The 12,063-nt window shown below is 46.2% G+C and overlaps 2 protein-coding genes and 1 pseudogene across 4 annotated transcripts in view; all 3 read right to left on the reverse strand.

Moving 5' to 3' along the window:
* LOC147638292 (non-functional NADPH-dependent codeinone reductase 2-like) overlaps positions 1-12,063 on the reverse strand; it is a 96,435-nt gene that overhangs the window by 62,527 nt on the left and 21,845 nt on the right. The window lies entirely within an intron of this gene.
* LOC147638294 (uncharacterized) lies at positions 289-1,486 on the reverse strand. The gene is made up of 3 exons (XM_086798203.1): positions 1,141-1,486; positions 874-1,035; positions 289-775 (listed from the first exon to the last, which is right to left on the reverse strand). The coding sequence occupies exons 1-3, from the start codon at positions 1,441-1,443 to the stop codon at positions 353-355; spliced, it is 888 nt and encodes a 295-aa protein (XP_086654329.1). The 5' UTR covers positions 1,444-1,486; the 3' UTR covers positions 289-352.
* Positions 1,563-3,134, reverse strand: LOC147638295 (uncharacterized; annotated as a pseudogene).

The raw sequence follows: 12,063 nt of genomic DNA on the forward strand, positions 1-12,063 counted from the left end.
CGGAACGTACTTCTGAACGGAACAAATTTTAAGGTACGTAAACAGTACGTACCATTTGTAAACAGTCCTAGAAACCTGAATATTTTGTAGACATAGCAACCAAAATACTTAAAATAAAGACTGAACCTCATTACTTAAAGTTTAAATCAATTATCAGTTACCAAGCCCACTACACAATACCTCATGTTAACAGTCATAGTGATATAAGCAAGAACCATGAAAGTCATAGTCTCATAGATGATAAAAGAGAGTACAAATATCATGTCTACAGCACATGTCCTTCCACAAGTGCAAAAAGCAAAACAATGAAACACTACAGTTGTCTAGACTCTAGAGTCTAGACGCAAGAGTCTCAAATCTCATCATCAGATGAAGATGATGAGTCTTCTGAAGAGAGCATGCCTCCATCATTGATACCATTGCCCTCTTCATCGAACTCTGGCTCAGCAGCAACAAGCTCCAGTGCATCCTCGTCATGTGCCTCGGGAATCTGAGTGTGAATGAGTTCGACAGCCTCGTTTGCACGCCTCTGCTGGGTGCGACGAACTGGAAGCTTTCCCCTGCGAATGCTCTCTCGTCTCGCAGAGCCTGGATCTGGAGCTGCCTGGCGTAGAGGAATGCTGAGAGATCGTGCACGTGAGCGGGTCACACAACGATCCACGCTCTCAAGCTCTCTATGTAAAGCTCTCAAAATCTCCTCTTGCTCATCTCTAATCTGCCGATCCACAAGCTCTGGGCTGGGTTCATCTACCATTTTGAGTAGTGTTGGATCAACCTGTTTAAACATGCCACAAATTGCATATTGGATATTCATTGAACTAGAAAAAAATTTCTACTTCTAAGTTCTTCTTGAGTCCAAATTTCAATTTATACCTGCTTCGGTGACCCCAAAGCATGGTAGCTTCGCACGAGCCTCATGTTAGCTCTGCAATACACCAACTTCTCTAATTGAGAAGTACTAAGGCGATTCCGAATCTTAGTGTGTATAAGAGAGTATGAGCTCCAGTTCCGCTCACATGCTCCAGCTGAGCAATCCTGTGCAAAAATGAGTGCAATGCGAGCAAATTTGTAAATCTTTTAATGCTAAAACATCAAGCTTCACTTCCGAAGACTATACTTTAGAGATTAATTACAAGTTACCTGAGATAGAACACGAAGAGCAACTCGTGAAAGGTTTGGAAGACCAACCCTTCCATAAGAGTGCCACCATGTCAAAGGGAATTTCATGGCTTCCTTCCTCAATGACACAGGTCTCGCAAATGAAGCACCAATACCACTCATGTAAGTGGTGAACTCTCTATCGATCTGAAGTTGCTCCTCCTCTGAGAACATCCTTCCAACATACTCTGACTGCTTCATGCTCAAAGCAGTATTATTCCATAGCTTTGGTGACCTGTAGAGAGGATGGAGCATGGCAGCCATCGCATGGATGGGACGGCTCATGAATGTCCACCGTTTGTCTACAATGTCCAAGATCTCACCTCGGCTGAAAATGAGAGATTGAAAATACACGTCTTGGGTTATAGTGCTAAGTGTACACATGTCAGTCCTAACTCCTGACATGTCATGAGAATCGAGAATCGAGAAGTCATAAAAATCAAAGAAAGAGGAAGAAATTAGAACTATTGCTTACCGTTGAGCAGTCATCATGGAGCACTGAGCAACATGGTCTTTCATTTGCATAAACAAATGAAAGACCAGCCCCAAAGTTGAGCCCTCCATGTCTGTAAGTCGGAGAAGCACATACACGGGCTTAAGTGCAACTGAAAGGCTATGAACTTGCTGCCAAAAATCATCATCCAGGATCCGCCTCTGCAAGTATTTTGTACGCTCATCCTCTGAATGATGCATCTGTCTCGCCACCTTGGATCCACAACTGTTGATGATAGTGAATCTCTTATCTTGTAGAGCCTGTCCAAGACCAAGAATATGTAGGCAAACCTGGTCTTGGAGGGTCTCACCATATCCAAAGGGCTATGGCTCCGAAAGATGGCAAGAGCCTGATGCTTCTTGCGGAAGAAGGTGGTGATCTTTACAGCATCTGCAACAATGGACTGCACCCAAACAAGCTTCCCAATGTCTTCCATAAGTAAATCAAGACAATGGGCAGCACATGGAGTCCACACTATATGTGGAAACTCTACCTCGACCATTTGACCCATTGCCTTGCAGTTAGAGGCGTTGTCGGTCACCACCTGCACAACATTGTCCTCCCCAACCTCAAGGATAGCCTGTCGAATGTGGCCATAAATGAACTCCCCTGTGATCCTGTCGCCTGCTCTCCCTGCATCCACGGCACGCAAGAAATAGGTGCCCAAGCAAGATGACACAAGGATATTGATTATGTGCCTCTTGCGAATGTCTGCCCACCCATCTGAAATAATAGTGCATCCAAACTCCTGCCAACCTACTTTCACAGGAGTGAGCGCCTTGTCTATCAAGGCCTTCTGCTCATCCAACATGGATGTACGCATCTTCGTATACTCAAGACCTGTCCACGTCTCAGTAGGCCCTACCTGCGCAATTGCTTTCACCATTCTTTTCCATTGGTCTGTCCTTAACACATTGAAGGATATATTACACTCAATAAGAGTACGACAAATCTCCATTTCTGCCACCCTTTGCCGCTCCTTTACCCAAGCTTGTGATGAGATACAAGAACGCAGAGTGGATTGCTTTGATGCCTCCCCTGTACCTCTCGCATCTTGTGGCAGGCGGTCCTCATCATTGGCAATACGTGCTCTCTTCCTGCCTGTGGTGGATTGGGCTGAAGCCGAAAGCCTTTCACCCTCATCTACTGTACCTGAACCTGTAACATCTCCAATAAAAGCATCATGGAGAGCATCTTGCGTACTTTCACCACCTCTAACACTGCTTGCACCACCCATTGCAGGACAATTCTCCGCAATCAATTGGTCCCTCACCGCTTGTGGTATTTTATCACATGGACCACATTGATTGGTGCACCCGATACCTGTCATGTGCTTGATGACGCGAGTTATGGTGCTAGTGTACTGCTCCCCGCAATACTTGCATGCCCATAGTCGAGTACCTGACCCTTGCTGAGAAGGGGTGTTAACAACCCTCAGGACATTGGTGTGGATTGCCCAGTTCGGGTTAGTCTTGCGCGGCATGATTAAGTCTGGGCGTGAGAGAGAGCGAAGAAGTTTGCTCTGTAGAGTTTTGCAAGTACACACAGGGGACACGATTTTGCAAGTACACACAAATGCCCAAATTTTGGTCGCTTATCTACAATCGCATGGTCGCCACACTCCACAATTTTTTATTTTTTTAAAACGTTTCCGTACGGATCCGTACAGTACGGTACCATACCGTACCGTACGGCTGTACCGTCTTGTACGGATCCGTACATATGTATGGCAGCAACCTTGATGGGATCCCATAACTGGCATGTGAAACTAGAGCCATGCGATTTATTCTTGACCAAGAAATGTGTCATGAGAAACCATGAGCCTAGATTTATCCTTGACACAGTATGAGGTAATCCCTTGAGGGGAGTTTTGTTGGGAATCAAGGTCCTAGTTGTGTGTGAACCCACTCTTATGAGTGTGGTAATGTTTGTGTGTGAACCACCTCTTAGAAGGATATCAATAATATCTAGATATTTGTGTGTGATTTGACATAAGCAGTGATTTTAGGAGGAGAATCTTTGTAACCTATAAAGGTACTTGTACTTCATTGAATCAATCAAGCCATCATTTAGTCATGTACTCCACTCTCTCTCTAAGAGCTTTGATTCTATCTCTTCTCTCTCTATTCTTTTACACATTGAGTCCTATGACATGAAGATCTTTCAACCTCCATAGCTGAGCACTATACCTAGCTGCAGCTCTACCATGAACTTCAACACCTCTAACTTCTCCAAGGTACTGTTGATACCGCGATGACTCCCAACAAGAGAATCATGGGCATCATGAAGAAGTGCCTGTCTTTTCTCCCTTAGTATACATAGCTAGTTTTTGTAGCACAACCAGTTGTACAAGCACCCGGTTTTGAAATGAGGGGGCCAAGTTATACCGAGTCTTGAATTATGGGGAGTTCGCATACTATGCCTTCATAATATCCAAATCTTTGCCTTGAATCTCGAGCACAATGGACTCCTGTATGGTCAGAATGGTGGTCTTTCGACTAAGAGCATCAACAACAATGGGGTTATGTTTGCTAGGGACACAACCAATCATGTCTCGAGACTATTGCAAAAGTTGATTTTTCTATCACTCCATTGGTGGGCACTAGGCATGGTCTGTAACCATTTAAGTGGTAGTAGGTGATCCTTCTTTACTGTGAATTTCCTCCCATGAAGGAAAGGTTTCCTATGCTTGAGTGCTGGGGTCACCCCTAGTAGTTCCTTGCATAGTTGTTAGGAGGTGCGCCTTGAACCATTAGAGGTGTTCGAAGCGTTCGAGTCCTTGATCGAGGGGTCCACAGCGGTCAACGAATTTTTTTCTGCCCATGTCTGCCCGTTTGAGTCTCTTGACGAGGCTCTAAGGGCCCAAGGCAGCCCCCCTCTCCCTCTCACAACATCCATGACACACATTCTCTCTCTCTCACGCATGTCCTCTTACTCCACCCCTTCGCCCCCTTTCCCCACCCTTTCTCTTCGCTTCTCTCTCTCTGCCTGCATTTCGCCCCTTTCTCTTCGCTTCACTGCATTTCGCCCCTTTCTCTTCGCTTCTCTCCTCCCCACCGCCTTCTCTCTCTTCGCCCCCTTTCCCCACCCTTTCTCTTCGCTTCTCTCTCTCTGCCTGCATTTCGCCCCTTTCTCTTCGCTTCACTGCATTTCGCCCCCTTTCCCCACCCTTTCTCTTCGCTTCTCTCTCTCTGCCTGCATTTCGCCCCTTTCTCTTCGCTTCACTGCATTTCGCCCCTTTCTCTTCGATTCTCTCCTCCCCACCGCCTTCTCTCTCTTCGCCCCCTTTCCCCACCCTTTCTCTTCGCTTCTCTCTCTCTGCCTGCAGTTCGCCCGTTTCCCCACCCACCCTTGCTCAGGCCCCCAAGGCAGCAACATAACTCTCCCCTCCATCTGTAGCTGAGCATCTTGTAGGTCGCATTCTCTGAGTCTCCCCCAAAGGGGAGAGGGTACCCTTGAGGGGGGGACTCGTTCCACCAACAGCCCTCTCCTTTATCAGCAGCAACACATGGAAAGTAAGAAGTCTTTTGCCTCAGTCACCGCTTCACGATTACCGCCCATTCCTCCACCCGTGAGCAAGCCGACACCATGGGAAGCCTACCTCATGCAAGAACTGAAGAAACTCCAGGGAGAATTAGCAGCACTGAAACACGAGACTATCAAGAAAGATGAACAAATCAACGAACTGAAAGTGCAAGTGCAAGCCATGAAGACGAAGCAAGAGGAAGCACGAGAAGGACCCATACCTACAACACTACAAACAGAAACGACAAACCATGTTTCAAAGGTAAATTCAGTTAACTCACAAGATTTTGTTAAAGAAGTCATATCAGCGGTCAAAGAAAAGGAACGAATGGAAAGTAACAAAAAGGTAATCAGAGTCGGTGGTCTTCCTCAAGGTTGGGATAGGGCAGACATAGCTCGAGAGCTTCGAGAAGAGTACATATTAGATACAGATGTACTTACAGCACAACTGAGCAAAGTAGTCCCCTTCGTGGACTTAGGAGACCCTATCTCTATTATAGTAAAGGGTACACAGGCAAAAGTCTCCTATATGGACAACAATGAGAAAATAGCAGTGATGTAGCAAACAAGGTCTCTCCAAGGAACAAAGGTATGGATAGCTGATGAACTCACCCCGCTACAACTCAAGAACAAATCGACAGAGCTGAATAAAGTTAAAGAAGCAAGAAAGAATGGCAAATGGGCAATATACAGAGGAGGACAAGCAATCATTAAAGAATTCCGTACCCCACCCCCCTCAAGAGCAAATCCATCCATGGATGAAATATAGCTATTTTTATTTTGAACCTCAATTTCGAACTAGATGCAATAGAACCCATTGTAACTTAAACTCTTAAGAGTCTTAAGAGTTCATTTTGAGTTATTTTTTTTTCAGTTTTATGCCTCTTTGGCATCGATACCCAGAGTGGAATGTAAATGGATGTACCAGATCTGTCCCATAGGTCGGATTCGGCCTCCCGTGGACGTTAATATAACTTTCTTTCTTTCTTTCTCTCTCTCTCATACACACCCTCTCCCACGGACCACACTCGTCACTCTCTTGAGAGTCTCTCTCTCTCTCTCACACACACACACACTTGTCACTCTCACACACACACTCTCATCCAGCCACACATTCTTGAGTGCTCGACCCCCCGCCAGACCACACTCTAGCGTGACTCTAGGCCAGACCACGGTACTACAACGAGCCCGACGCTTGGGACTCTTTGGACCTCGCCAGCAACATAGAAATTAGCCCCAGCTTGAGGAGATCTTGGAGAGGCGCAAAGCCACCTTCCCACGCTCGGTGGATCTGCAGAGTCTTCTACAGGCTAACCCCATGCTCAATATAACACCTAAAGATCTCAAAGAAGAGCCCAACTTACCACCAGTTGAGGAATCCACTGCAAAGTTTTCCTTTCCAACACCTCAAGAGCTCAAAACACTGGAACTTGAACCTCAATTAGCCAAATTTGATCAAAGCAAACAGAAGAGAGAAAGATTCTCTAAAGATCCAGGGTCATCCCATGCCAAAAGAAAAGTTGATTTTGTTGAGTGATTCCACAAATTGGCTGTTGGCTGAATGGCTGGCTGTTCCACATGTTCTACATGAGGATTTTCTTGTGTAGGGGCTGGCTGATCTGAATCCCCCCTAATTGCAACGGGTAAAAGTCCATCAAACATGTCCTGTATGCCTGTATCATTGCTTTTATACAAGCTGTACATGGGCTGTTCTGAATTTTTAGCAAATACCACATCTCTACTGACAAAAATCCTTCGTGTAGTTGGATTATAAAGACGGTATCCTTTGCTCTCATTGCTGTAGCCCACAAAAATGCATTTAATTGCTTTGTCATCTAGCTTTGTTCGGAGTTGTTCTAGCACATGTGCATATGCCAAACACCCAAATGTACGCATATAATCCACTGTTGGCTTTCGGCTATACCAAGCCTCAAATGGTGTTATGGTTTTCAAAGCTTTTGTTGGACACCTGTTCAACACATGAGTTGCACACATTATAGCTTCCATCCAAAATTTGTGAGGCAACTTTTGTGCTTTCACCATGCATCTTGCCATCTCCATGAGAGATCTGTTTTTCCTTTCGGCTACACCATTCTGCTGCGGTATATAAGGCACAATACATTGGTGTTTGATGCCCTTTTGAAGCATATAATCCTTGAATGCATTTGACATGTATTCTCCACCTCTATCTGAGCGGAGTGTTTGGACTTTACATCCACACATATTTTCAGCCATTGCTACAAAGTGTCGAAAGCATGTAAACACATCTGCTTTCGCTTTCAAAGGGTAAGCCCAAGCAAATCTGGAGTAGTCATCAATGAATGTGAGGAAGTAAAGATGCCCCCCTATAGATGGTGTCCGCATTGACCACATACATCACTATGTATGAGCTGTAATTTACTTTCAGCTCTAACAGCTCCATCTTTGGGGAATGGTTTTCGTTGCATCTTTCCCAAAATACACCCCTCACATACATGTCTTGGTGGAGACTCAAGAGGCGGCATATTATCAACCATATGATGCTTCTGCAAAAGCATCAAACTCTGAAAATTTACATGCCCAAAACAAGCATGCCATAGCTCTGCATCATGCATAGCAGGAGTGTGGGCAGCCACTGTATTTGCATCATAAGTGCGCTTGTCATAGCTGTCTAGCTTATACAAGCTTTTGTATCGTGTTCCAGAAGTGACTATTTCATAACCCTTTGATGGGTCTTTTACCAAACACTTCCCATCTTCAAATTCAACCTTTAAACCTTGGTTGTTTATGGCTGAGACGGAGAGCAGAATTTTCTTTATCCCTGGAACATACAATACATTTTTCATACATATATTGGCACCATTGGCTGCAATAAGTATGACATTTCCAATTCCCTTTACTGGATATGTGGTGTGATCTACACATGATACAGTGCGGCCATTTGAAGCATAAACCAAGTGCTGAAATACATCTTTGCATGAAGTGATGTGGCTCGAAGCACCACCATGATGCATTTTGTCTATCAGACGCAATGCAAGACATATCATTGTCTGAAGCACTTGGTGTGTGTCACTAGTGCATGTGACCAAAAAAATGTACTCTTCTTGGATTACATTAGCTGATTGCTGTGCTTTGTCATCAGAAGAGTCTGCTACTGCATTGCCTGCTTCTTTCCTTTTCTCTTTTGCAATCCGCTTTCTACATTCACTGATGTAGTGTCCATGCTTATGGCAGTAGTGACATTTGCCCTTCTTTTTGGGCTTGTTTGCATCCCCTTTGTCAGACTTTTCACCACCAGAAGAGGGCTGTCCATGACCAGCCTTGCTAGACTGTTGTCCCCCATGCCTAAAGCTCTTTGCTTTACCCTTATCCTTGGCTGTAAATGCCTTGTCTCCACCACGGTTGCTCGATAAGTTTGCTCTTGTTTGCTCTTCCTGCAAGAGTAAACCCACGAGCTCTTCAAGAGTGACGGGATCACCACCTCCTCTCATTGAGAGGTTGAGAGAGGTGTGAAAGCCCAAGTAGGAAGGCTGTAAAGAATGAAGAGTGTTGGTGACCATCTGTCTGTCTGGGATAACCTCATCAATGTTGAGCAATTGTTCCTGCAAATCTTTCACTTTGGTGAGATGATCTGCCATGGAGTCACCCTCATCCATAGAAAGAAGATCCAATTGCCTCTTCAAGTAGGCAACTCTTGCCTCGTTACGTACCTAATACATTGCTTCCAATGTGTCCCATGCAAGCTTCGATGTCTTGCATGAACGAATGTGCGGAATAATAGTCCTTTTCTTTGAAAGGGCTATCAATGACATGGCCTGTGCATCTCTAGAGTCCCATCTCTTCTGCACTTGTGTGGGAGCAGGTTCTACATCAGGAGCTCTTTGAGCACCTCCCCTTTGAGGCGTGGCTGGCTGTATGGTAAGTGGGCGTGTGTCATCACCACACACGATGCCCCAAAGCCCTTTGGCTACCAGCAAATTACGGATCATGAAACTCCAGAGGGAGTAGTTAGATCCATCCAGCTTGTCCTCCTGGGTGAGTACACCAAATACATCTGTAGCATTCTGTGCCATGTCAACAAAATATATCTGCAAGCAAACCAAGCACCAATGTGCACTGCCAGGCAACCAAATGTCCTGTGCAAATGTATGCCTGCAAACCAAAGCAAGTGTAAACCTGCACCAAACTGTCCAATTACACACAATGTGTATACATACGCGACAAATCACAGCTGTAATGCCCAATTACATGCTCCAATCAGAAAATCCCCAATTTTTATGCACTCCAATTGCTTCAATGTGCATCTAATTGGCCAATTTTCACAAAAGCCCCAAATTTTTGCAAATGAAAGAGGTTCAATTTGCTGATTTTGAGCTCAATTTTGAAAACCCCCAGATTGCAAGCAAAGCAACATGCCCAATTTTTTTCAATTTGTCCTGAAATTGAGAAATCCCCCAATTTGCTTGAATCCTGTACCACTTGCAAGCTTTCAAATCTGCCTGGCAAACCCCCAAAATTTGTCGAGTCTGGAGCAGAGTGCGTACAAAGCTTATTTTGTTTACTTTGTTTAATTTATCTGTTTGCTGAAACAAAGGTACCTGCACACGTGGGCAGTACTGGCAGCCAGATGGAGGTGTGCAGAGTGTCGAGGAGCTGCAGGTGTCGAGGTGGGCAGGCTGAGGTGTGCCGACGAGCTGCCTGAGGCGGAGAGCAAGCGCTAGTAGCTACAGCAGGACCCGGCGGCCTGGAGTCGTGCACGGCGCTGGAGTGTCGGTAGGTATCGGGCGCTCAGGTCGGAGCTGTCGGCAGGTGACGGGCGCTCAGGTCGGAGGGTGCGAACAGCAGACGAAGGCGGCGCTGGAGTCGGGCAGGACCCGCCGGCGGCCTTGGACCAGCACGGAGGGCGCAGGGGGGGACCTGGAACGCGCTGGCCGCCGGGAGCGGAGGTCGGAGCCGGACGTGCCGGCCGGAATGGAGCAAGACGGCGCTGCGTGCGGAGGTCGGAGCAGCGGACAGCGCGAAGGACGTCACCCGTTTTGGAAGGGCAAGGGCGGGTGGTCGGGACGGCGCGTCTGTAGGCGGCCGGATAGGAGCGCCTTCGGATGGACGCAGCGGGTGCTGGGCGGAGTATCACCGCCGGTTGGAGAGGCTAGTGCCGCCCGTTTCTGGTGGCCGGACGGTGGAGCAGCGACGGAAACGTCGGACGGACGGCGACGGAAAAACACAGCGTCGACGGAATTTCGCAGGCTTTCTTCCAGCAACAGAATTTCAGGGCTAGCTCCCAGCTCTGATACCAAATGTTGGGTGTTGGACTCACACACTCACACACACAAACCTGCACATTAGGGTTAGGTGCACGGTAGAATAGCTCACACACAGAAACGAGAGAGAGAGCCAAAAGTGTGGTATTCACAAAATGCAAGTCAACCCTTGCATGTGTGCCACATCCATATAATATAGAAGTACAAAATATTATATGTTAAGAGTGTCCTTTCACACTTGATGTCCAAGGGGAAAAACCACATGGGAAAAAGTGCCCTTGGTTAAGCCCTGTTCACACATAGCACTACCATAAGTGAGCATATGCCTGTACTCACTGGGTCTTTTGAAGACGTTAATATAACTTTATTTCTCTCTCTTTCCCTCTCTTATACACACCCTCTCTCTTCCTCCCTCAAGGCTCATACATACACACTCTACTCTCCCTCTCAACTCTCAAGACTCGCACCCTCTCTCTGCCACAGCCTCTTCCGAGGTGGGTTCAGATCACTTTCCAGGATCACCGAATCAGAGATGCCTGGGACTTTTTCTTCTAGAGCGCCGCAGACACAGGGAGTCCTTAGTGAGATCCTGATCAGTTGTACTTGCTCGAGAACTAGCATAGAGAGCTCTCACCGACTTCTTCCAGACCAGCGCTTTGAGGGCCGATCCACCCACCACCCGGACCACAGGCTAGTGTAGGAGCTCGGTTGAGAGGTGTGACACTCGACAAAGCCACTGAGTTATGCAGAGCTTGACGCCCTAGACCCCATGCCCCTCGCCCACGGCCACGCCACCATAGGAGGGTCCGGGCCATCATCTCCCATCATCGCATGACCTTCTCGTGCCTACTCAGTTTTACCACCTTGAGCACCATGCCATAGCGGCCCATGAGGGATGTATTAGGGTGATATGAGAGCTCTCTGCTCATGTACCTAGATCAAATTTTATAGTTTTGGATTTTTGTTATCCTTCTTTATTACTATTTTGTACCCACCTCATGGATATGATGTAACCTTTTGGTCTCATAGGTCATTTTAGCCTTTTGAAGACGTTAATACAACTTTCTTTCTTTCTTTCTTTCACACTCTCTGATGAGTTGACCCCACTACAACTAAAGAATAGAGCGGGGGAACTGGCCAAAGTCAGAGAAGCAAGGAAACAAGGGAAGTGGGCGGTCTATAGAGGAGGAAAAGCTATCATCAAAGATTTTAAAGGTCCACCCTCCTTTTGAAGGACATGAACTTGATACTTATACATATCTAATCACATTAAGCACATGGTGATTTTACCATTGTAACATGTAACTCTCATGAGTCATGAGAGCTTTGAAGTTAGTTTCTTTTTGATCCCACATGCACTTTTCTTTAACCGATACCCCGAAGTGGATTGTAACCAAAGATGTATTCTGATCTGTCCTATAGGTCAGCTTTGGCCTCGACAGGACGTTAATATATCTTTCTTTCTTTCTTTCTCTCTCTCTCTCTCTCTTTGATGAGACACCAACTTCAAATGTACTCTCAGTTTTGGTCTCATAGGCCATCATGGCCTCTTAGAGACGTTAATATATCATTTCATTTCATTTTTCTCCCTCTCTCATACACACTCTCTCTCCCTTTCACAATCCATCATGCCTAAGCCTACCAATC

This window comes from Cibotium barometz, chromosome 5, assembly GCF_041138505.1.
Source record: "Cibotium barometz isolate CiBa-2024 chromosome 5, ASM4113850v1, whole genome shotgun sequence".
Lineage (NCBI taxonomy): Eukaryota > Viridiplantae > Streptophyta > Polypodiopsida > Cyatheales > Cibotiaceae > Cibotium > Cibotium barometz.